The sequence below is a fragment of the Orbicella faveolata genome, unplaced genomic scaffold (genome assembly GCF_042242905.1).
Source record: "Orbicella faveolata isolate gen_17 unplaced genomic scaffold, um_ofav_v1 contig_24, whole genome shotgun sequence".
Classification (NCBI taxonomy): domain Eukaryota; kingdom Metazoa; phylum Cnidaria; class Anthozoa; order Scleractinia; family Merulinidae; genus Orbicella; species Orbicella faveolata.
This window is the reverse complement of record NW_028301552.1, coordinates 27,755,975-27,782,378: the sequence shown is the minus strand read 5'-3', so window position 1 is coordinate 27,782,378 and position 26,404 is coordinate 27,755,975. Positions and strand designations below refer to the sequence as shown.

At 37.0% G+C, this 26,404-nt stretch overlaps 4 protein-coding genes across 5 annotated transcripts in view; 2 read left to right on the top strand and 2 right to left on the bottom strand.

Annotated features, from left to right (window-relative positions):
• The window catches only part of LOC110065273 (uncharacterized), a 59,480-nt gene that overhangs the window by 18,422 nt on the left and 14,654 nt on the right, over positions 1 to 26,404 (bottom strand). For both annotated transcript variants that reach the window (XM_089292002.1, XM_089292003.1), the window contains exons 3-17: positions 24,494 to 24,547; positions 23,967 to 24,023; positions 22,685 to 22,930; positions 21,854 to 22,016; positions 21,212 to 21,322; positions 20,686 to 20,780; positions 17,410 to 17,472; positions 16,836 to 16,896; positions 16,433 to 16,477; positions 15,496 to 15,692; positions 6,442 to 6,498; positions 5,398 to 5,464; positions 2,355 to 2,542; positions 550 to 609; positions 81 to 150 (exon numbers count right to left, since the gene is read on the bottom strand). In XM_089292002.1, the coding sequence (XP_089148128.1) occupies positions 81 to 150; positions 550 to 609; positions 2,355 to 2,542; positions 5,398 to 5,464; positions 6,442 to 6,498; positions 15,496 to 15,692; positions 16,433 to 16,477; positions 16,836 to 16,896; positions 17,410 to 17,472; positions 20,686 to 20,780; positions 21,212 to 21,322; positions 21,854 to 22,016; positions 22,685 to 22,930; positions 23,967 to 24,023; positions 24,494 to 24,547 (1,534 nt within the window). The remainder of the gene's footprint in view (positions 1 to 80; positions 151 to 549; positions 610 to 2,354; positions 2,543 to 5,397; positions 5,465 to 6,441; positions 6,499 to 15,495; positions 15,693 to 16,432; positions 16,478 to 16,835; positions 16,897 to 17,409; positions 17,473 to 20,685; positions 20,781 to 21,211; positions 21,323 to 21,853; positions 22,017 to 22,684; positions 22,931 to 23,966; positions 24,024 to 24,493; positions 24,548 to 26,404) is intronic.
• On the top strand, positions 6,713 to 11,123 carry LOC149111183 (uncharacterized). The gene is made up of 2 exons (XM_089292007.1): positions 6,713 to 7,331; positions 10,554 to 11,123. The coding sequence occupies exons 1-2, from the start codon at positions 6,860 to 6,862 to the stop codon at positions 10,973 to 10,975; spliced, it is 894 nt and encodes a 297-aa protein (XP_089148133.1). The 5' UTR covers positions 6,713 to 6,859; the 3' UTR covers positions 10,976 to 11,123.
• Positions 7,478 to 9,519, bottom strand: LOC149111185 (uncharacterized). Its single transcript, XM_089292004.1, has one exon. It carries the CDS (start codon positions 9,511 to 9,513, stop codon positions 7,804 to 7,806), a length of 1,710 nt encoding a protein of 569 aa, XP_089148130.1. The 5' UTR covers positions 9,514 to 9,519; the 3' UTR covers positions 7,478 to 7,803.
• Positions 9,512 to 10,370, top strand: LOC149111184 (uncharacterized). The gene has a single exon (XM_089292006.1). The coding sequence runs from the start codon at positions 9,738 to 9,740 to the stop codon at positions 10,143 to 10,145; it is 408 nt and encodes a 135-aa protein (XP_089148132.1). The 5' UTR covers positions 9,512 to 9,737; the 3' UTR covers positions 10,146 to 10,370.

Genomic DNA, 26,404 nt, shown 5'->3' with positions numbered 1-26,404 from the left:
AAAGAACCAAATCTATGCTCTTAGCTCATGAGTTAACTCAACCTATCTGTGACTTTCCTTTTATTGGCTTGTATGCTTACCAGGTACAGTCGCATTCCCAAGAACTGTAATTCCCTTAATCCACTTATAATCTTGATATCGTGGAATTACCTTGCAAAAAAAACCACGAGAACAAAGGTCTTATCACAACAAATTATAAAGGAATTGGCAATAAATTGATACACTTTTTTTGTCCTCCCACTTCAAGGACAACAGGTACATCAGCATTTATTGCCATTTTGTTCTTAACTACCAGCAAAATTTTCATTTAATTTGATTTAAATAAATTTACAAACTACTGACGCAGCGAAATAACAGTATCAGGTCAGGTATAACAACGATAAAAGACAGAATTCTAGCATAGTAGGGTAAAAAATTCTAACTTGGGTGTAAAACGTACACAAATTGTCAAGCAAGGAATGAAAGAAACAATATGTAAACTGAATTATGAAAACAAAAAATTATTAAAAGAATACAGGCTACTTTCAGCACTTTTTTTCACTTGCTTACCCAATAGTCAACTTGCTCGCCGTGCAATACGCCTGAGATGACAAAGCGCGTTGGAGACGGCTGGATGGTAAAACATATAGCAAAACATTAAAACTGCATTGTGAATTAATATAATTTTTCACGTTGTTATTGTAAGATAGTTGTGTGTCGGTATGTAGATTCGTTAGTATGCAACATACATAATCATGCTAAGAAGTGAATATATAAGGAGTTTGTCCGCTAGGAGTTGTCACTCGACGGCATCTCCGTTCTTGATCACTTTATTCTGGAAATTTTGCTTTAGTAAAATTTCCGTCTTAAGTTAGGTACATTTTTTGTACTAATAACTATCCTAGGGCCGCTTATGTTTGTTGTAAGAACTATGCTAGGGTCGTTTATGTCTGTTCAAAAACGAGATCCCCCTCCTATACGACTGGTGTTTTCTTACTTGTACTAACTTAGGAATCATTTTGTTTTCGTTTCTCTGCAGAGTGGTTAGAGAACAACAGCAGGTATTAAATATGAACCCATCGATAATATAATCCTGGATAACTTTTGTTTGCTTTGAAAGAACCTACTCAATTCTTAGGAGCAACAGCATTAATCAAAGAAAGGATTATCTTTATTGAATTTATTGTTGCAAAGAATGGGCGATCAATAAATTTTGCAAATCGCTGTCTATTTTGATAATTTGGTTCATTTTCTTTGGTTGGGATTTCCGTGTCACTATTAACAAGTCACTACGATAATAAAAAAGATAACAAATGCCACTGTTCCCACATACAAAAGCAATCCCAAAAAAATATTTTAACTTGAAAACCCAGTTACTCTCAGTCAGCGTTTAAATTGCCAAGAAACAACTAACTTTTCAAAGTACTTTAATTTTCTGTACAATCTTATTGTAACAGTTTGCTTGGATACTGTTTAATATTTTCTAAATATATTCTAAAGGATCTTAATTTTAGGTGCATGTATTATTGTAAAGTAAATGCGATTTTGAGAGGGTATTACCGCATTATATTTTATAGACACGAGTGTTTTACTGGAAAATACACCACTCGTAAAATTCATGCGAATCCACACCCGGAACTCGGGTGGCGTATTTTCCGTATCCTCACTAGTGAAGATATCGATGATTTCACTGACATCAAGATTGTCCCTTAAATTGTACTTAAATTCGTAGGTGTATGATCGAAACGTCTTCGGGTCTTCCTCGAAAGTCTTCGGCAATCATCGGCAATCATCGGAAATTTTCGGAAATTTTCGAAAAATGTTCGGCAACGTTAGTGTGACCTTCGGACAAGTTTAGGAGAACTTTCGGAAATCTTCAGAAAGTGTTCGGAAATCTTCGGAAAATCGCCAAAAACGCCGTCATCAGTATGTCTATATAAGAAAAAGTACATTACACGTTAGCTCGAAGATATGAATTTTATGTTCTCGTTTTATGTTCTTGTCACTCGAATATCCTCTCGCCACCGTGTAATATCCTCTATATATTGGCGGCTAGCTGGAATAAAATATAATATAGAAATTATATTCGTATTCGGCGGAGTCGCACAGCGACGGAGCCCAATACGAAGAAATTGCTCTCAAAAACAAAACAAAATTCATTCAATTTGTACAAAGTATTGAGGAACCAAAAGCCGGAAGAATTTAAAGCGCTATCATGTCGTCTCCTCGCAAGCAAAACTTTGAGATAATCGTGATATTCGACTGTAACAGGGCCTCTACTGATAACAGCCAGTTTTAAATTGTAAATTGAAAGAGCGCCCAGAATCGATAAATATTAATTATTCAATAGATAAGATAGAGGCTGTACAACTTACGATATATAATTCTACATTCGTGCCATTGTTGCGTCTTGTACGGTAAGAAATCTTGTACGAGACAAGCGTGCTGTAGTTAAATGTTGGTTCTTCCCACGAGATATTCACACTAAAGCTCCCGCCATCTGGCGACGGAGAAAACTGGCCGTGTGTTAAGTGACGTACTTTTACTTGGTCTGGATCTACACCTGTTTAAAGGAAAACGAAATGACATAGTAATGTTTATATGTGAGTACAAGCAGAAATTGAAATAATACTACACCACAAAAAAAAAATTAGTTAAATTAATTAAAGTATAATTTATCTCATATCGTTAAGGCTATCAGAATTTTAAGGCTAAGAGATAAGTAGCTTATAATTAACTCCAATTTAGTGATACGGTTTGACAAAACTTCAATGCAAAAACGTATGCAGTAAGGCATACATATATTTAAATTTGCTATTGTCTATTAATTGCCGTTGTCCGGCTGTGTGAGCTTTTTCGGTTCAAGATAAGTTAAATTTTCAAAAAATCCCTATATTCTTTTAGTAACCAACTGAATTCTACTACTTTAAAAAGTATCGGACCTTCACCCTTTAACCATCAATTACAAACATTTAAATAACCTTTATTGAAAACAGTTTAAGGTCCCCGGTCAATTTAAACTGAAAACAAAGTTATTTCATTAAAACTTGTTCGGACGTTGTTTTCTTCTGAACTGTCAACGTGTTGAAATGTTTAATTTCATTTGCAAACAAAACTTGTACAATTTCCATAACAGTGTCACTCGTGTATAGTATTTCAGTAGATTGTCATCGTTATTGAATTTTCAATTAAATGCTATCGCGAAGATGTCTATTTTTCTATGAAAGGATCTAATTTCTTAAAAAACGAGCTTTCGCACAAGAAATTCTTCTTGTACAACTTGAGTAATTTTTCAGACTTTTGTGTTGACTTTACATACTAATTACTTTTATTCTAAGTGGAATTTTAACATGTAATTTAAAAGGTTACGGGCATATACGACCCTAATAGAGATCATGACAATATTTGACATTTGACAAAAATCAATAGGATTTCCGTTTGACCTGTTCGCACGTTAAATCAGCAGTATTTTCCATGAGGACATGCGCTATAAAACCCAATGGAAAGAGCTTTTCCCTTCCTGTGCAATGCCATCATTTGCATCCCATGGTATTTTGTATTTACGTCGTCTTTTGATTCTCGGTGATATCTCCATTATAAGATGTCACAACTTAAATTTTGTGTTGATAACAGAACAGGGGGAGAATTACATTCCAGCAACAAGACATCAACTGAGGGATTGCTGGTCTTCGGGTATCTCCAACAGCGTGGGAAAATGTTTCATATATTTAAATTTTAGGGAATCCTCTGTGAGTCTAAGAACTATTCTAAAATCGGTTGATCCGGTGTTAAGTTCTCCATAATTATAAGAATCCTTGGGGAAAAATTAGAAATCTTTTGGGGGTTTGGAGCCGCAACATGAAGATTTTGAATTTATGTTGCAGATCAAAACAAAGCAGTTATGACATCATTGATTTATTAAGATATCAAACAAAAAGTCCCCTCGTGTGCAGTAACTTTGGGACCACAGAGCTGGAACCATAGGCATTCGATCGTTCATTTCATCGATTCAAACAGACCAGACAGGCTTGCATACTACCACGACTACATGCTCATTAGAATAAGGATATAGCTTCAGTATTAATAATTTAACTGAATTCTTCAAAATAGGAACGCAAATAGCCTCGGAGAACCAAATGGCAATGTTCCACGAGATACCGAAAACTATATTACACATTCAAGAAGCCACTGACACATCGGCAGAAATATTGAAGTTTTTCAATTAAATGATCAGAAAAATTCGTCTGACTTTTATGTACTGAATTAACGATAAATACTGATCGTAATATTTCACAATTTCCACGTTGGACGCACTCTGTCGGCTAGTGCCATTTTGGTACAAATTTGAAACATTACTCACTGTACATGTATTTATCGTCAATTTCTCCAAAAACTAAATTCTTCAGTTACTTAGAATAATAGACAATAACTGAGTCTTAACATTGCTTTCTTTTAAATCCATTGAATCTGTGGAATTCCGCTACTTTCGCACCTTTTGTTTATTCTGATCTATGGATGGGTTATAACGCAAAAATAGAATTAAATTGACTATTGTGACCCTTTAAGTATTGCTTTATTCCATATAATTCTCCCATTTTCATCCAATCATACTTTTGGTGTAACATAGCGGACTCTCTTATGCATTTTCATTAATACACTTTACTCGTCGATCGGCGGAATTGGAGAGTTTTGATTTTCGCTCTCTTCGCAAATTAACTCTTCGCAACTTATCCCGTTGATGAAGCAAGCTGTAAGAAAAAGAAACAACCATGCACTGATTATGGAGTAAAGCCAGCCCTGATTTTCGTTCCCCTTTCTAGTGCGATATGATCCAGTTTCACAAAAATATATATATAATATTCTTTTGTGTCCCTGTAACTCATAATTAACGTTATTACATTGCCGTTTTTGAATTCCACGCCCTTGAAGCTATAATTAAGGGTATTTTAGCAGGTCATACTGTTGCTATGGTAACCTGTTGTGTCACAAAAATGATAACGTCGTGTTCACCAATGATTGGGTATTTTTTTTTCAAACCATAATTGTAGCATCAATTGATAAAGAGTGGTTATGATAACTCATGAAAATCTAAGTCTTGGAAACTGCTGGAAACTGTTTTGAGCTACCTTAAGTGGCGCAAGGGACAAATTGGAGACCGCTCGTGCATTTTAGTACTTTTGACATGCTAAGAGCTAGGATCACTCGTACATGGAGGTAATATGTCGGTTAATTCCCTTAAACACAACTAACAATGAAGATTTTCAAAAATGAATTCAAACATACGAATCATGCATGAATACTGATTTGCATTACTTTGTCACTGCATATTAACAAATAAATGATTAAATTTAAATACCTAAATTAAGCACTGAACGTATTCATTAGCATATACATATCTAGGTGAGTATCTGCACCAACCAGGAGTTGTTAAGACAATAGAGGTCCAATCCGATAGCGGTTTACCATCCTGGAACATTGGTCTTATCTGTAGGAGAAAAACCACGACAATAAATCAAAACTACTTTAATCTTAACTTGAAGAATCCGGAAAAAAAGAACATTTCAAGGTTGTTTATAACCAGAAAGTCTAAAGGTGTGCAGAGGCTATTCAATTTAGTTTATTTTTCGGATAGTAAGGGCTCAGCATTCATGGAGTGAAGGTGCGAAACGTTAATATTGTCATGATTAAAAACGGAAATTCTACCCCATGGAGACGAGATTAATTCTATATATGAAGACATTTATCTTGTAGCCCATCACCCGTCTTTAAGGTGGCTCTAAACGGTTTCCAACACTTAGATTTTGATGGGTCGTTATAACCACTCTTTATAACTTGATGCTACAATCATGGTACCTAAAAACTGCCCAATCACTGGTGAACACGTTGTTATCATTTTCGTGACACAATAGGTTACCATAGCAACAGTATGACCTCCTAAACACACCCTTAATTACTGCTTTAGGGGCTTATAATTCAAAAACGGCACGGTGAAATTTTCTTATTGTATCACCTTTTGGTAAGCATGATAAGACGCAACTTTTGGCAAAGTTTAAAAAAATTCTGTACATGGGGTTCAGAGCCACCTTAATTTTTCGAAAATGTAAGGTGGCTCTGAACCCCATGTACAGAATTTTTTTAAACTTTGCCAAAAGTTGCGTCTTATCATGCTTGCCAAAAGTTGATAATATAAAAAAATTTCACCGTGCCGTTTTTGAATTATAAGCCCCTAAAGCAGTAATTAAGGGTGTTTTTAGGACGTCATACTGTTGCTATGGTAACCTATTGTGTCACGAAAATGATAACAACGTGTTCACCAATGATTAAGCAGTTTTTTGATACCATGATTATTGCATCAAGTGATAAAGAGTGGTTATAACGACCCATCCAAATATAAGTGCTAGAAACTCTTTTGAGCCACCTTAAATGGTTAACGATTCTTAAAGTACCTAATTAATCAAATACCTCAAGTACGTAAGACGTTCCAGGGAGCAGATCTTTTAATGTGTGACGATTAGTAAACTGCAAAAATAATGGCATATGAAATTATTACAAAGTGACCCTCTGAGGTATAGACTCGGTTATAATGACTGCTTGAGCAGAGAAGGTGCTGAGAGGTACAGTCAATTAAGGGAGCGAGCCCCAAAGTTCGACACTTCAAAAATAATTACATCTTCATAGCAATAATCATTATCGCCGTTGTTATTGCTATTATAGTCATTGCCATTACCATCACCATCATCATCATCATCATCATCATCATCATCATCATTATCATCATCATCATCGAGAGTCACGTGAGCAATGGCCGAGAGCGGCCACGTTTTCTGAGCGGGAAGAAATCTTTCCCTCGAATCGTTATTTAAGTTTGCCCCCGAGACAAATGCCTATCACAAAAGGTAAAAAGAACAAGAGAGGTGCAAGAGGTTCTACAGAGGAGGAAATGTCTGCGTCCAAGCGCCCGAACATGGCGACCGACAACGCACGGAGCGAAGAAGAAGTCGAAGAAGCAGAAGAGGTTGACAGTACAAAAGGACCCAACCTTTACGATATTCAAACTTTACTCATTAGTATACAAAGAACCACAGAAAATATCCTCAAGGAGAACAACAAACTCTCGAACGAAGTTGGTGAACTGAAGTCGTCGCTTAGGAGATTGGAAAACGAGTTGTTGGCGACAAAGACCGTGCTAAGCGATGTGCAAAACACCAACAAGGAACTGAGAGTCGAACTTGAGGCAGCTAAACGAAAAATCTCTCTGCAAAGAGATGAACTAAATGAACTGTACGATGGCTTGGACGATTTGGAGCAATATTCGAGAAAGAACTCGCTCGAAATTGTCGGTATTCCTGGAAGTACAGTAAACACCCGCATATAAGAACACACAATTTCAGAGGTCAGACTGATTGTGTTCTTATTTATCGGATGCTTAGTGAAAAATCAGCCTCAGGATGTTCTTAAATGTTCTTAAATTTTTTTAAATTCAGTGCTGTACAGCATAAAAAATGTTGCTAGAAATTTTAATCATGTTTTTGGACAATTACATAAATTGATGGAACAATAATTAAAAACCTAATGTTCAAATAGGTCTACTGTAATCAGTAATGTAACAAAACAGTAACAAGAAGGGTGTATGTATAGTTCTGTGGCAGATCCATATGCTGCCCCACCCTTGAAATGCCTAAAGTAGAGGTCCACTGTACATCTGCAAATCTGAAAGTCTGATTTACTACTGTGTTGACATGTACATCAGCAAAACAATAACATTAAGGGTTTGTACTCTTGTTATTGTTTGTAGATCTGTAACCCAAAAGCCAGCTGTGCATCTTAAAAACTGTATTCGTCCAAGCCCTGGGGAGAGATTTTCTCGTCTCCTGAGCCATCAGTTGTCATTAGGCAGCCGGTCTTTTCAAAAAGCCGTCTTAGAAAGTCTTTGCTTTCTTTTAGTTCACTCCAGGCTTCCCCAGTCCATTGAGTCATAAGTATTCGCCTGTCCTTTGCAGAAAGTCTATCATGCCATTTTTCAAGATTGTCATCTATCTCCAACCACCTGTCCATTGCAGCAGCAATTTTCACTTTCATCATCCTTCCACATCCTGCATCAATTGGCTGAATTTTATCAGTATGGTTTTCTGGTAGCATGTACACAGAAGTACTGATTTCATTCCTACATGTCTCGTGGAACTCTTTGGTTTGTTGGAAGGACACGTTGTCTGCAAATAACACCTTTTCCTGGTCAGTTTTTCCAACCCCAGGAATGAGTGTTTTCTTGCACCATTGCATATTTGTCACCTCATCCATCCAGGCATTTTGCTGGAAATACACATCAACTCTTTTATCATATTGTTCTTTCTCTTGAGAACTAACATTCCCTTTCCCTCTAAACACAAGGGAAGGCTTTACATTCTGTTCTCCTTCACCTCTTATGCAAAGTTGCAAAGTGGCTTGCCTTTTATCCAGACCTGATAATGGTTGTGCAACCCAGACTTGTTTATTGCCACGTGAGTCATAGGTAGTCCCTTGGTCCACCACGAATGGAAGAGGAACCTGGTCCACATTGTACCTGTTTTCAGGAGTCCACCTGCCATATTTGGGGTCAGTCATAGTTGATCTGTTCCGCCTCCTCTGTGTTTTCAGGGATTTCCTCAAATTTTGATGGAACTTCTGGATGGTTAACCTACCATCATCAGCAGAGTTTTTCTTCTTGTTTGTTCTTCTTCTCAGTACTATATCGTGCCTTTTTTTAAACCTTTGGAACCAGTTAGAGCTTCCTTTGAAACTTTCAGCCTCCTTTTTCCCATAAGTCATCTCAATTTTTGCCTTCATCTTTTTCCTGAACCACAGTTTTGTAATCTTGCATCCAGCTGCTCTACGAACTTTGAATTCAGCAATCAATAGATTAGCTGCAAGTGGATACCTCTCACTCTGCTTCGATCGCCCAGCCACAATTTTTCTTCTCTGCCTTGCATCTCTTATATTCCCAGAATTTTTTCCCTTTTTATTTAGTTCTAGTTCCTTCAGAATTTGGTTTCTGTTTTTGTTCCACTTTTGAATCAAAGATCGATGAACTCCTTTCTCTTTTGAGACGATGTTGTATCTATGTTTTGATGATTTCAAAGAATCAAAAAGATCCAGGGTTTTCTTTTTGAATTCAACTGTGTACGATTTTCGCTTCTTACTTCCCCTTCTCTTGTTTCCAAGACTTTCGACTTCGTTACTGTCTAGAACAATGGGATCATTACTTCCTGACTGGCTAGCCTCAGGCAATGAGCAATGGGCATCTGCTTCCTTTCGATTGGCGAACATATTCTCTTGCTTTGAACCCTCGTGTGAGTTCTCGGTCATCGGGTGTTTGAATTTCATGTGGCTGTCAAGGTATTGTTGACCTCTGAATGATTTACCACAGACGTTGCATTTTACTTCAGCGCTTTTAGATATCTCAGCTGTCTTTTCCATCGTTGGCGTGATGTCAAGCATACAACCATTCTTCAATTCTACTTTTTTTCGAACGCCACAATCGAATAAAGTCCGATTCATCTTTGTTTTAGCTTAATATATTCAGCTCATAAAAATTCCAAACAGTGAAGTTCAACACACGAGGAAGAACACTTTGTGCGCCTCTGCATTGGCCAGCGGTTTCCTTTGTTATATTACCCGGGAACCACTTCGAGCACTGCCAGGTTGTGCGAGTGAGGAACCATCTTGGAATTCGTGAAAAACCTTGACAGATTTTTAAGGATAAACCCACACACATTAGAATAATGACGAATGAATATGAACTATATTTAGAGGCAAGCACAAGGGGTTATCATGCTTATTTCAAGGACGCCACAGTCTACATTGGAGAGATTCTTATATGCGAAATGGAGCCCAATAATCGCCACAGCAAGTATGCAGTTGTGGTAAAAAATGAGGACGACAGGATTGTTGGTCATGTCCCTGTTGAGCTTTCTAAACTCTTCTTCAAATTTCTATCAGAGTATGGTAAAATTGAAGCAGAATGCATTGGAAGTAGAATAAACAAAGGGCGAGGAAAAGGACTAGAGCTACCAGTAGACTTTAGACTAGTTGGGAATGCTCGATATCTCAAGAAACTTCTCAAGAAATTACAGAAAAAGAACATTGAGTTCGATTACCAATGGAAGCTGAGCAAGATACAGAAGTGTTGAGTTTGAACTTCAGTTATTTTCAATAAATTTGAATGACATAATGGGCAACAAAAGACTGGACAAGTATTTGCAAGCTTTGATCAACTACAACTGTGATTGACCTTGATACAGCTATAAAATCTTATGTTTTTCTCTATCAATACAGTAGTTTATAGTATTGTAAAGGCAAAAAATGTAATTCATGATATTAGATATTCTGAAGAGAACAAAGGTGCCCAAAACTTAGCTAATACCATTGGTCAGCAGGTGTGTTTATGGTAATTTGTGTAATTTTGACACCCTTCCCATTTTATAAGAACATTATTTTTTTTTTCCAGGCTGATATTGTTCTTATAAAAGTGGTGCTTTATTTGCCAAATTTCAGTCTGATGTTCTTAATCCATGTGTTCTTATATGCGGGTGTTTACTGTATTCGTGAAAATGAAGGCACAGTACTCAAAATCGCCAATGCGTTGGACGTTCAAGTAAAACCCGACGATATCGACATCTGCCATCGAGTGAAAAGAAAGAAATCTAGCCCAATTATTGTACGCTTCGTAAGTCATAAAGTGAAATCTTCTCTTTATAAACAGAGAGTTCGACTGAGAAATGTACAGTTTGCCGATATATTTCCGGATGCTACAGCAGCAGATCGAGTTCAAGCCAGCAAGATTTTCATCAATGAAAACCTGACGGCCTTCCGCAGAGAGTTGGTGGGAAAAGCTAATGCTAGGAAGGATGAGTTATCGCTGCTAGGAGTGTGGACCATCGACGGTAAAGTGTTTGTGAAGACATCCCCTGAGGGAAGACCTATTCGAATTTATTCTGAACATGATTTAAATAACCTCTAGATCGTTTGAACGGTTACGGTAGGATATGTCAGGATATGTCGAAAATTGTCTCGCCTTACTTAATCTATGTCTTGACATGAGGGAAAGATCCAAATGGACAAGGGCGAAGGTTAAACAACCTCTTAAAGGTCTTTCTTTTTTGTTTGTGTGTGTGTGTGTGTGTGTGTGTTTTGCTATTTTCTTTTTGGTTATTATTATTATTATTATTATTATTATTATTATTATTATTATTATTATTATTGTCGGGGGGTTTAGCTTCTTTTTGTACATTGATTATTAATTTTTGTTAGGAAGCCTGTACGTGTGCAATGCAATCCATGTAAAATTCAAAATTATTTCGTTAAATGTTAGAGGTATAAGAGATCAGACCAAAAGAAGGAGCATCTTTACTTATTTGAAAGATCAGAAAGCCAATTTCTATTTTCTCCAAGAGACGTATTCAGATGTAAATGATGAATCAATTTGGCAAAGTGAATGGGGAGGTAAGATTCTTTTTTCTCATGGGACACACCATAGCAAGGGTGTTTGCATCTTATTAGATCCAACCATAAGCAATAATGTGGAATATTTCTTTAGTAACAATACAGGCAGAATTGTGTTAATCACCACGCATTTAAATGGCGTGAAAACTTCATTATGCAATATCTACGCACCTAACAACCAATCAGAACAACTAGAGTTTATTCAGGAATTGAACAATTGCATCATAGACAAGTCCGAAATGACAAATATTATCATCGGAGGCGATTGGAACTGTACGTTAACAAAAAAGCACAAAAAAGGCGGAGCATTTTGGAAACCTACACCGTTTAGAAATTTGCTACCAACCACCATGGAAACCTTTGATTTAATCGACATTTTCAGAGCTCGCCATCCGAATTTACAGCTTTTTTCATACGAATCTAAATCCTTGCAGGTTAAGTCGAGGATAGACTTTTTTCTCGTGGCAAAATCTTTGGTAAAGTATGTAAGCAAAGTTGGAATTACCGTGTCGATTGCACCTGATCATAAAGCAATCTATTTTTATCTGTCTTTGCCCGTGACGATCCCAAGGGGCCCTGGTTTCTGGAAATCTAACAATACCTTGCTTGATGATGAAGTCTATATAGCACATATTCGCGAACTCATACCTCAAATACGCGAGAAGTATTCCTTCGTTCAAGACAAACAGCTATTCTGGGAATTAATGAAAATGGAATTAAGGGAGAAGTCTATTTCATTTGCAAAACAAAAATCAAGAGCACTTTCCAAAAGGGAGACTGAAATTTCCAGGCGACTTGATCTCCTCGACAACTTAATTTGTAACAGTAATAACCTGCTGAATATTAATACCACTTTAAATGAATACGAAGCTTTAAAGACAGAGCTTCATTCAATATATGATCGCAAAGGAAAGGCTGCAATGTTTCGATCTAAATGTAAGTGGATAGAAAAAGGGGAAAAACCCACTAAATACTTTTTCAACTTGGAAAAAAGAAACTTCAGCAGAAAGACCATCAACGAACTCAGAAAACAGGACGGAGTAGAGATAAGAGAAGAAAAGGAAATCTTGAAAACCATCCAGGAATTTTATGAGGACCTGTACTCCTCTGAAATATCCACGTCACAAGAACAATTTGACCTCTTTATCAGAAATGTAATCTTTCCAAAACTCTCGGATGAAGACAGAGAAGAAATAGAAGGCCCTCTGACACTCGATGAATGCAAAGGAGTACTAGAATCATTTCAGGAAAACAAATCGCCAGGTGAGGATGGCTTCACTGTAGAATTTTATAAATACTTTTTCGATTCAGTAGGGAGTTATCTATTGGAAAGCCTAAATGCGGCTTATGAAGTTGGGAAATTGTCTATCTCACAACGCCGTGGAGTAATTACTCTTATTCCCAAGGTTGATTCGGATCTGTTAGACCTTCAGAATTGGAGACCAATAACACTGTTAAATACAGATTATAAAATTGCATCGAAAGCCATAGCTAGACGGATTGAGACAATTCTTCCAAAACTTGTACACCCAGATCAGACAGGCCTCATGAAAGAGCGATATATAGGTGAGAATTTAAGACTCATCAGTGATGTTCTCGAATACACTAAGAATGAGCATTTAACGGGTGTCTTGGTTTCTCTTGACTTCAGAAAAGCATTTGACACTTTGGAATGGCCATTCATAAAAAGTGTGTTAAATCTTTTTAATTTCGGAGAAAGCGTAAAGCGGTGGACTAGCATCTTTTACACTGATGTTGAAAGTGCAGTTCTTAACAACGGGTTTGCGACAAATTGGTTTAAGCCAACAAGGGGTGTCAGACAAGGCTGCCCCCTATCACCATATCTTTTTATTTTGGGGGCAGAAATACTATCCAATAAAATCCGCCAGAATAAGCTGGTTAAAGGAATAAATATTTATGGCAATGAAGTTAAAGTGAGCCAATTTGCAGATGATACTAACCTCTTTTGCGAAGATATTACCTCTGTTGACAATGCCCTCTGTTTAGTTAACGACTTTGCGCCTGTTTCTGGTTTAAAACTCAATGTCAAAAAGACCGAGGCACTTTGGTTGGGTAAATGGCGCAATAACAGAACGACACCGTTGCAACTGTCATGGCCACGCGATCCTGTTAAAATTCTGGGAATATACTTCTCTTACGACGACAAAGACAATGATCACTACAATTTCAACTTAAAAATTCAAAAACTCCAAACCCACCTCGATATGTGGAGCTCAAGGAGCCTCACCTTATTTGGGAAAGTTTTGATTATTAAATCTTTAGGATTATCACAAATTCTGTATTCAGCCTCTAACACCAATGTGCCCAAAGATACTATCACAACTGTTAAAAGGAAACTCTTTAGTTTCCTTTGGAACAAGAAAAAGGACAAAATTAAAAGAGAAGGCCTTTACCAAGATTCCGATAAAGGTGGTATTCGTATGACTGATGTAGGTCTAATGTTAAAGGCCATGCGTTTGGCATGGATACCTAGTCTGCTGAAACATGCAAACTCGAATTGGAATTCAGTACCCGATTTTTTCCTGAGAAGGCTAGGTGGCTTAAACTTTCTACTGCGCTGTAATTATGATGTGACTTTCCTTGATTCGAAATTACCTACCTTTTATAAGGACATGCTCTCCTTCTTCGATGATCTTAAAATTCTGTATAATTATAATCTGGGCCAAACAGTTTTATTTAATAACCGGGAAATACTAATAGACGGCAAGCCGTTTTTTATCCAAGAGTGGTTTTCAAAAGGAATTATTTTGATAAGTGACCTGTTAGATGAACAAGGTCAGCTACTCTCATACCAAGCCTTTAAAGCGAAATATAAATGTAAAACTAACTTCTTGAATTACTATCAAGTTAGAAGTGCTATTCCGGACAGCTTACTGGCCAAGACAAAGAACAATAACTTGGAACCGCTCTCCAAGAGCATCTTTCTACAAAACCACTCAATTTTCGATCTTGATAGTTCAACGAAGGTAAACTTTGAAACTGCGAAGGTAAAGGATTTCTACTGGTTATTGAACAAACAAGTTAATAATAGTCCACATACTGGACCAACTAAATGGAGTAAATCTATGCCGATATGTGGAAAACAATGGGAAAATTTTTTTCTATCGATTAAACAGGTTTCCAGAGAAAATAAGCTGAGGGAATTTCACTTCAAATTTCTCCACCGAATCGTTGTAACTAAAAAAGAGCTCTGTAGATTTGGCATCAAAAACGACAGTGATTGCCCATATTGTGGAGAACAAGATGCGATAGATCATACCTTTTCAGACTGTCTTTTTACTAAAGATTTCTTGTCAAAAGTGGTGCAATGGTTCAACAACTGTAATAACTCTTCGTTCAAACCGTCAAATCAAGAATATTTATTTGGGATTTTTTCCAATCCTGCCAATAAAGAACTACTGAAAAAATTTAATTACACCATGCTTTTTGCTCGCTACTTTATCTATACTATTAAGTTACACAATAATTCTCTTCACATCACAGATTTTGTCAGCGAAATCTCCTCTAAGTACAGGCTGGAAGATTTAGATTAAAATTTACATGCAATGATGCTCCAGATTTGGTCTACTCTGGTTAAGTCATTATGATTATTATTAAATCTCTCTTTATTTTTATTTACTATAGCTTATAAATGTATTAATTTTGCAACTGTTAACATTGTAGTTTATTGCATTGTACTGTATATAGGTTTATGTGTATCAATAAAGAATGTATTTTCACAAAAAAAAAAAAAAAAAAATCATCATCATCAGGGCCCGGTTGTTCAAAACCGCGATTGGCGCTAATCCACGATTAAACAGCCTAATCGCCGATTAGTTTCTTTGTTCAAAGCCCGATTGTTCCTAACCAACGATTAAAAAAAAGTTGATCGTAACTCGATGATGGAAAGCTAAAGGTAGTATTAACTGTTTTACAACGTGGAAATGGCGGGGCTAAGTTAGCTTTGCTCACGACATGAGCAAAAATAATTATCATTACATGAAAAGAGATGTTATGGGAAAAAATTATTTCACTTACAGAAACAAAAGAAGCAGAAGAAGTGTCGCCTTCCCTTGACCATTTCCCAATGTACATGTGGATTCCCTTGAACGGGTAAACTGGAGGGTCCCACGTCACCGCGGCCGTAAAGCGATAGTCCTGTTGCGCTGTCATAGGTCCCTCGAGTGTCACATTACTTACCATTCTGTCTTTTAATGGGGCGTAAGGAGGGTCAACTGAAAAGAGCCAAAGATTAAATATGACAACAATCAATTAATATGTACACAGAGTTTGAATGCAAAGCTTTGTCAAAGCGACTGTGGATAGAGCTGTCTGTCATTGCCTGTGACAATGCCCGTAAAAAGAGCTTTGTCCGTTCTGTCAAGATCTTTATGCATCAGTTGAGTTTGGTCAAGCGTTATTCAGGGTTGAGGCAAAGAATGACTGTATATAACAATTAAATTTGATATACAAAGAATGTTCACTCGATTAAACCGACAAACACTCTGCAACATCGATAACCTAGGCCTCGTTAATCACGATGTGAAGGCTAGGACCTCACTGACCTACAATCATGGACGAAAGTGTTGATACATTTGAGCAAAACAAACGCTTTCTATCGGCGTCCTTCCGTGGTTTCAAAAAACATCTCTTTTGTCGATAGCCAAACCCCCCTCTCCCCCTTTTCAGTGTTGAAATATGCTCCTTGGACACGTGGTTACAACATTGAAAAGGGGAGAGGGGTCGAAATGTGAAATTGGAGATTGAGAAACACACCCGTTCAACGAAACAGGTCTTTTTCGGGGAGTGTCTCAACTGCTTTTGTCCATGACTGTAGATTCAATGATGTACCTACCAGGCTCTGTCATGGCTTTCAGGTTCCTTCAGAAAGTATTTCTGTTTGTACGGTTGAGAAAGAGATCTGAGTTTGCCCGTTTAGCTACAAACCATCAAAGGACATTGATTGACTACTTACACTTATAGCATTCCCTCTCAGGAAAGTCTGTGATGTTTTGACAACCTGGAAGTTACACAGATATACATTATATCATTAAATTCGGCTGCTAAATTTAAAGTAAAAGCTATGACCAAGTTATATCATGTTATGCAATAAACGGATATTTATCCCCCTTATCTATTGGGCAACGTTACTAATGCTCAGTTAGTCTGCAAATTTTAAATCAACAAAAAAAAAAAAAGCGACAATAGCGAAAAAGGGACGAAAACATGAATTTAACTGGTATGTAATGCCATTCGGGCTCTACTCCATACGACTACAGCGTTTTCTACCAGTAGAACATCATTACAAAAACAATAAAACCAAGATTGTTATAGTCAAGTGGAATGCTTGAGGTGGTGTGTATATGTGCTGTATTTACCTGGATAAGTGTAGTTAAATACTGTCGCATTACTCACACTGCACCCAACTATAGAATGAATCTAGTAACAAAGCACACGATATATGAGTTCTTTAGGAAAATGAGCAGCCAAGGTCATACGTGATATAAATTAAATTGATAGCCAATGTAAGTTTTTACAAAGGAAGGTAATCTACCAGTGAAGTGTATTGGCTCCTCCTGCCAAAGAATAACTCTTGTAATATCAGCTGTCGACATTAATACGTGAACAAGAGCATCTTAACAACACTACAACATATTTGAACTGCGGAGAAAGATATAAAGTTCGCAACTGCTCAAGTTGTGTTCATAACTACGATGTCTTTTTATTGCAGTTCAAATATATGATCTTTCATATGTTCACTTGTATTCTTCATCGCCCACAGGTATATTATGATCTCACAAAGAAACCAGCTCTTAGTTGGCTTGATAGCTCAGTTGGTAGAGCACTACACCGGTATCGCAGAGGTCATGGGTTCATATCCCGTTCAGACCTGATTTTTTTTTTTTTTTTTTTTATGTCTTTACACTTAAATATGTCCTTTTTGACTCTTACTTCAAGCGTATGGATGCATTTCAAAGACTTGTGAAAAATATGCATTGATAAAGTTGCCTCTGCCTGCCAAATAGAAATGAAGAAAAAATGTTATTTTGGGGCTTTCTTATAAATATTACCTACTGCGTGATCAAGGCAATGCAGTTAGGTGAGGAGTAAGGTTATATTTTATTTCAGAAATAGAAAACACGTTCCATGTTTCTATTTAACCAATGTGTTTCTGTCGAGGAACTATCGGCTGATAGTCACCCCGCGGAAATTTGACGTTCTTAAAACAAATATTTGCCTGAGAAGCGAAGCTTCGAGAGTAAATATGCTAGTTTTATGAACATCAAATCTCCAAGGGGCAACTATGAGACCGATAGTTCCGAAACATAAACAATCTTTTGCCCCTATTGTTCACCACTAAATTTTCTTCCACGCCCAGTTAAAAAGTCATATTGAATTTTCTTCAACTTTTTAGATGAAAGGCGTGAAAGCCAAATGTAAAATTTACAAACAAAACAGACAAAAAAAACCCACTAAATGGAGATCAATATAGGGGCGAGATGTGCAGGGGAGATCAATATAAAGAGGTGTACAGCCTCTTTCCAAAAAAAAAATTTACGGACAAGTACTATCCATCCGGGTATTTATGGGCACTGTGGGCTGATATTGTCTCTCCACCGATGAACTCTATCGCGTCACGTGATCAATTTAAACCAAAAAGAGTAGGGAAAAATTTGGTGGTGAACTATACAGTCGAACCTGCAAATTCATACAAATTTAACCTCTTTATTACGGACACTCCAGGGACCAGGTGTCGATAATTTGCAGCATGCACCACTTTCTGTTGGCGGTTACACAAACATTGACACTTTATCATTCAGTGATACCAACATCAGAACATGTCAAAATGTTAGTTTTCTAAACTGTCAGTGGAGACTTAAAAGTGACGTCAAAATAGTGACCTCTACAATAGGGAAACCTCTGTAACACGGACGCTCTGTTCCTTCGGTGTCCGTATCAGAGAGGTTCGACTGTGACTAGTTACAGAAACACGAGTGAAAGTTTGGGAGAACGAGAAATGCTATTTTGCGCAGAAATGATGCACAGCTTTTTCGAGTTCCCCAAATTTCACTCGTGTTTCTATTAAACAATTAGATTATTCGCTCTCGATTTCTTTCGCGTGATAGTTGACGAGGGCGCAGTCCTAGTCAACTATCACACATAGAAATCGAGAGCGAATAATCTAATTGTTTTAGTACAAATCTACTAGTCGTTCAAACCTTTATCTAAATCCTCTTCACAGACACTTCGAAAATGCCAAGAAGCGGCCGTCATTTTGTTAACAAGGGCACACTGCTACGCTACTCACTATCTATCACAGAATAGATAGTGAGTAGCGTAGCCAATCAGAAAACGGCATTCGTGATAGAACGCTAGTAGATTTATACTAAAACTCGATAGAAACAAGGAGAACATGTTTTCTACTTCTTTTAGAAAATACCGGGACGAAAAAAAAGTAAACAGCTTGTTTATTCTAATCATCAGAATGTTAATTCTCCCTGCTTGCGCTATCATTACGTCAACAGCTCGTTGTACTTGTTTTGTTGTTGTTGTTGTTGTTGTTGTTATCGAATTATAGAAACACGATTTTAACTAACCAACCAACGGTGGCCTGAACGAATCACTTAAAGTGCCACTATGATCAAATTCTCCATACCCATTTTTTTACATTTTCGCACACAATAGGTCTTTCCTAGATTTCTTGCCAAATTTTAATCTATTAGGAACATTAGAACTAATGTCGTTTGGACCTTTATTTCCGAGAATTTACGGCCGCCATTAATTTTTCCTTGTTCCAAGTCTGGGATGAGAATTTGAGAAAATGACGTCATTTTTTCAAAAATACTACACGGGTTGAAATTATAATAAAAATTAGCACAGCAATTCGCATAAAGAGTAACAAAAACTTTGGCTCATATATTCGTGCAATTTTTTACATTAATTGTTATCATAATTTCAACCCGTGCGGTATTTTTGGGAAAATGACGTCATTTTCTCAAATTTTCAATCAAGACTTGGAACAAGGAAAATTCATGGCGGCCGTAAATTCTCGGAAATTAAGGTCCAAAAACCAGGAGTTTTAATGTTCGTAGAAAATTGAAATTTGGCAAGATGTCTAGGAAAGACCTAATGTGTACGAAAATGTAAAGAAATGGATATCGGGAATTTCATCATAGTGGCACTTTAACAGGAGACATTAAATTCAGCCTGAAATGCGCCTTATTTACCGATCTCAAGCGTCAGGTTATAGACTGTCTCTATAAATAAGCTTCTAACATATCAGACGACCTGAATCGAGCGTCTTTTAAAAAACAGACTTGTAGTGAAACACCTTAAGGGCCCATTAACCGATTCATGCGCGCGCTCGCGCGCGTTGCTACGGAGGTGAAATTTCACATCCGGTCACTTACGTCAGCCTGAGCACGGAAAATAAAAACAACTCTAAAACTTGAAAATTCGCTTACATTTTAGATGTTTTTCTTTGTGTGTCGCAAAAGGCAAAGTAAAAAAAGTACAAGCAAAGACAAAATAGGAGAAAGACAGAAAAACAAGAGCAATAGAAAGAGAAAAACTAACTCCGTGTAGCTTTGTTTGATCTTACCGAAGTGCGCTGGTAACGTAAATTGCGCACGCGCTGATAGGGTAACTTCCAATATATATCGGGCGCACTTCCGGTTTCTTTAAATGCTAAAGGAAACGCGGTTTTTCATTAAATCCAGTCTTTTTCGACGAATTTCGATTAAAGCCAACGTTGGCAACATAGCTATGCATTTCTTTTTCGAAATCATGCTTTTTTCAGAAAATTACAAATTTTTCAATATTTTGAAATGCTTTCAAAATCTGACCTTTCAGAAACGAAACAAAATCGATGCATAGCGTAATGAGGATTTAAATTAAAATATAAAATCAACAAAAAAATCTCGAGAAAGTAATTTGCCTGGAAGCCTTTGCATTTTTTCTATATTAGTCACATGACCATGGGCGTGGCCTGATGACGTCATCACTAGTGTTACTGATCATGAAAAAGTTAAAACACATGAAATAACTCTGAAGTAACTAAAATGACGAGGTTATATGAGCATAAATTTTCACTAGCAACGGCTCGAAAAGATTGGTTAACGGGCCCTTAATCATATTAAGCTTTGTTGCAAATTGTCCATTTGCTCGTTCCTGCTCGATCCTTAATTTCAATAACTTGTTGTTACTCAGTAAACATTATTTACTTACCCCATTACTATCCGCCGTACGAGGCAAAGATTCATATTGACACGACGGATCGGCATGAAAGCGTGCACCGTACTGTGAAATGAGATCCTTCTGATCTAATATACAGAAATTGGACGAAACAACTGTTAACAAATACGTTTCAGCTACTTATTCAAAATTACGCACTAGTATCTGTCAAACGTTCACTTGAAAATGACTCTCGGTTTTGTCTCAGCAACATATGGAAACACTCACCTGAGATCCTAGTGTCGATGTCTGAGACAACTTGCATTGGAGATGGACTATTAAATCTCTTTATTTTTTTGTTTTCATAGGAAAATTTAACTTTAGGTTATTCAATATTCTTCTTTTTTACGAGAAAACAGGCTTCCATCTAGAATCGAGAACCTATGGCTATATCTGGAACGAAGACCAAAGTTTGGTTGTGGATTACGGAGCGTCAGTGAGAAGAACTGCACCTCGGCATCTTCACCTACCCATGCTGGTTTTTTATTTCCATTTTTATTCGTTCTTTTTTTTCACCTACCTTTAGGCGGAATAAAAGAAACCGTCAACTTTATTTTATCCCCAAGACTGGCGCTGTCATAGAATATACTATCCAGTGTCACATTAGTCACAGGATCCGGTTTTGTAAGGGCTGAAAGAAAGAATGACTCTTAATCAAGGAAATTTAAGAAAGAAACACTTAAACAAACCATCGCGATGACATCTTCAATAAAACCCATGCAAAACAAAATGTTAAATGAGCACTTCAAGGGCTTAGTGCGTCCATTACGTACATAGTTAGACCCTTAACCGTCCCGTGCAAAAACAGAATGCTAGTGCCTGTGTTCTCCTTGGAATGAAGTACTATTTTCACAAAAAGACCTTAAGACATAAAAATTGTCCCGCTTTCAAAGCTTGCTAGGTAATTTATTTTAAAGACGGTGTACAGGTCAATTAAGCCGTGACTAAGCAATGGTGTCAAGCCATTCGATCTGTCAGGTGCCCTTGCCCGTGCAAGTAATGTGACCGACAAGTAGTGGATGTGGTCAGCATTACAATTCAATGTTGAGCCACGAAGAACTGGTATTGGGCAACCTGGGAATTTGGGAATTACAGTTAAATGGATCAATTCTGATCATAACAGTACAAAAATATTATAATAAATTTAATTTTAATGACTCACTTATTTGCGATGTTTGCGGTCCATAGCTTACAGAAGAGTTTTCTGTCAGTACAGCAATTTTGAATCTGAACAATATATCTGTGTATTCCGATCTAAAGGGACTTCTTTTAGTGTACACACAAGGATGTTCAAACTTGACTGTAGCCTGTAAGCTGACGAAGACCTGATTAAAGAGTAAGAAAAGTAGAGATATAATGTTAATAAGACAAGAACGGGTCGGTGATGAGGAAGAGAGCGAAAATTTAAAAAAAAAAAATGAAATAAAATCTAACAAAACGAGGTGGGAAACGAAAACGTGAAACATAAAAGAGCTCAGAGACAAACGTGTGAACGGAAACGGGAACGAGAAAAGAAGAAGTCTACGCTAGTTAGACGGAGAGCGTCGCAGACATAAACAAGTATTACAAATACACACAAGGATGTTCAAACTTGACTGTAGCCTGTGAGCTGACGAAGACCTGGTTAAAGAGTAAGAAAAGTAGAGCTATAATGTAAATAAGACAAGAACGGGTTCTTGATGAAGAAGAGAGCAAAAATTGAAAAAAAAAATGAAACAAAATCTAACAAAACGAGGTGGGAAACGAAAACGTGAAACATAAAAGGTGCTAGAACTCAGAGACGAACGTGTGAACGGAAACGAGAACGAGAAAAGAAGAAGTCTACGCTAGTTCGACGGAAAACGTCGCAGACATAAACAAGTTATACAACTGACTACATTTCGTAGAGTACTGCTCGCTAGTTTAGTGTTAAAAAAAGTGTAAAGAAATTGTCTTAACGTGTTGCACTGCTAACCCAAAACAACACAACAAAGAGGTTCTCTTGACAATTTACCTCTGACAAGTATCTAGGAGAAAATCTAGATTGTTCTCCGGTAAAGGTCATTTCGATTAGGTACACGACTGCACCACTCGTGTTGCGCACAGGATCCCACTTCAGTGAGATTGAGGTGAAATTCCTGCTTGTTACTGTTGGTATGCTAGGTTTTGGTGGAAAGGAACCATCTCCAGCCAGTATGGAGGAAAAGTTCTGTAACTGCGCCAAAAACTCGCAGCTTTTCAAACAGCTGCTTGCGTTATTCTGAAAGATAAAAACAGTTCCAGTCTTCATAAATGGACGGTTTAAGAAAATATTCCACAATACACAATACAATACAAGTTTATTGTTACAATTGTATTGTGTTATACGCTCAGCTATTCAGGTGTAACCACAAATAGGACTGTAGCATATAGGAGCTTATTTGACGGACCTATTTTTTTTCCGTAACTGGTTTAAAACTTTTAAACTCAGTTTAACTAAAACTATTTAGCTGATGTGAATGAATTATGACAGAAACAAATGAAGTCCTTTCCGTAATAATGGAGAGAGCTGTCAACACGAGCTAAGGACATCAGCCGCTTCACTTGGCTTCACCTATGGCGCATTTCGCTGCTGTTGTTGTCGTTCTCGTCACTTCATTTGAAATTTCTGCATATGGGAACAGATGCTCAGCCGAATTACGTTTGCAGTCCTTTTTAATCATTTTTGTGTCATATCTTAATCACTCTTAGGAACAGGATAAGCAAAGGTATAACTCTATTATATCTTAAGGGATATCCTCTTTTACGAGTTCATAATTAAGAAGACGGTCGTTTGGGCATAGACACAGTGGCAGATATTTACACTTGAAACAAGCCTCCGTAGGAGAACAGATGGCGGCTGTACATTTTAAAACACAGTACCTTTCGAACCTAACACAGCCCAATAAAGACAAAGAAAGCCATATTTTTGCAATATGTGTCCTTGCGCTAACAAAATAGACCATATTCGTATTCTCGGTATTGGACTGGAACTAGCTTGCAATGGAGGCTCATGCGGGAGGATATCATCAAAAAGAGATTAATGTCATTTGCATTTGAAAAGACTCCCTGCATTAGCCTCAGTTGCAAGCTAGTTCCAGTCCAATACCGAGAATATGAATATCGCCTATTGTGTATGCTAGGTTGGAAGATGTTGGAACTTTTCACTTTTCTGTTCGTTTCTGTGAGAGTTGTTAAGGTTTTTGTGCGCTAAGAGCTATAGGTAAATGTGCTAGTCGCCATCTTTTTTTCCTATGCAGAATTTAAAATGTACTTACACAACTTCGCTTGCACGTATCTTCGTCAGAGAAGGAAACTCCACATGGAATAAGGCACTGTGAAAATAGGTATCAGTATCGATTTAACAAATTGACGTCAGTTTTTTATGCGTCTGTCCTCTTATTGATGATAAATTGCGTCATAACATTGTCAAAGTGACTGTGACAATGTTATGGCGAAATTTATCATCAATGAGAGGACAGATGCATAAAAAGCTGACGTCAATTTGTTTTTTACAATAACAAGACCCCAAAATGAACAGTGAATTTTATTCAAAATGACGCCAACATTGTCAATAGCTTTACTCGCTTTTTGATTGGCTACGTAGTCCATAGCTTGACAGCTGAAAGTTGAACTTGAAAGCTTGCATAAATTAAAATTTTATCCGTCTGTACACTTATTGATGATAAAAATGAACCAATTAGCGCAAGAAATTAGACAGTTATTGTAAAAATCACAACGTATGTAATTTCAAAGGTCTGTTTAATTTTAAAGTAGGTGTTCCATTTTAAGGACACCCACTCACCTCTTTGCAGGTTGACGTCTGGCAAGTCTTCTCTGTTTCATTGGCAGGTGTGTTCTGGCAAAATGTCAAACAATTCAAATTAATTAACAGATTACATCCAATCAATGGCAAATGATCTATGTCACGTTTTGAAATTACAACAGGGTAGATATATCTAGGATTTTCGTAATCGCAATGCGAGGTTCATTCACATTTTGATTTTTGGATTAAGGCAATCTGGAACAAGTTATAAATATACCATGTGCACTCGTTCTGTACTCGAAATCTCTAATTTTTGAAGCGTTTCGCAAGGTTTGGGCATAGCTAAGGGGTTGGGAAGTTTTCGAGAGAGACTGTAAACAGCGGTTGCGGTTACTATTTAACATTGATCCAACGTTACTTAATTAATATTGTTTACACTTCTTGGCGTTATTAGTTTCTGAAGAAACTGTTGTGTTTCATTGGTAAATGATTCCAACTGTCGCAGTTAACGTGATCGATTGAAGGGAAAAGAGAGGCCGCCAATAAACAGCTAATTGAGATTGTACAGCTAATGGAAAATGAACTGTTGGTCCGCTGAAAGGACAGTTACTTGCCGTCTTTAAAGTCCCACTTTCCCGAGCAGTCACAAAAGCGTTGCTGTTATAAACGATTGCATTCTTTCATCTTATCATCCACATATTTTAGAGTTGCCTTTATTAAAATTTAGCTCTATATTTGTTTGTTTTTTTTTTGTTTGTTTGTTTGTTTGTTTGTTTGTTTGTTTTTATTTTTTTACCTTTTTTTCCGCATTCGTGTTTCATTTCTTGTCTGGAATTCCTTGTCTATAACACGAGTGATACCTCGCCGGAGTGCTTCTATTTCTAAATTATTTTCCAAAGGTTTAGTTGCAATACACCGCTGCCAAAACAGCTTTCGCGTAATTAAACGCTTCATGAATAAGTAAATTGTGTGTTTGTATATTGTAAGTGTACTTTAATTTAGGCAATTCAATTAAAAAAAAAAAAAAAACTTTTTTCAGCCTCTGTAGAATCGGTCGATATTGCTGTTTGGAGCATACACCATTATCACCAAGTAAAAAAACTAAGTTTAAAATCAGACAAAGAAACATCAGCTCTTTTTAACGTTAATGCCACTATAAAATGTATATTAAAGACAAAAGAAAACGAATTGTAAGCGCTTTTTTTCAGTCTGTTTCTGGGTCCGTTGAGGTATCCTCGCCAATCCAGTAGCAAAGACTGAGGTATGTGGTATAATTTCCTCGTGGAATGTCCTGCGCCCTGGTGCCCGCCTATGGTTAGCCAAATGTTGCAAAATTCAACAACTTGGACCTTCATATTCAACAACTTATATTTATGTTCAACAACATATATTTATATTCAACATTTTATATTTATATTCAACGATACGCATTTTCTTTCAACTTCAACCCAAATTATTTTCATTCAACAAAAATATTTGTTCAACTTCAACCAAAAATAATTTCATTCAACAACAATATTTGTTCAACTTCAACCACAATTATTTTTATTCAACAATGAAGTTCCCGGACATTCAAAATAGTCATTCAACAAAATTCCCCGTCCCACCCCCTGAACTACCCCGAACGCTGTCACAAATCCCTAGTGTTTTGGGTACCCAAAACACTGAAAGCGTAAAACTGATGCAAGTGAAATCATCCACAATTCTGCTCAAAACCCATTTATCTTCTTACGAAGCTTTGTCTCAATAAATTAAAGCGTTCTTTAGCTTGATATAAAAACAATACGTCTCTGAAAATAGTCGCAATTCATAACAGACTGTCTGATCCGAGTCCGCAGTTATAACGACATATAAAACCGAATTCACGCGCCAAAGATCCTTGTATGAACATGCGCTTGGTGCCTATTGATAACCCTTGAAATGCACGTTATTCAAAACGAGAAAGGCGCT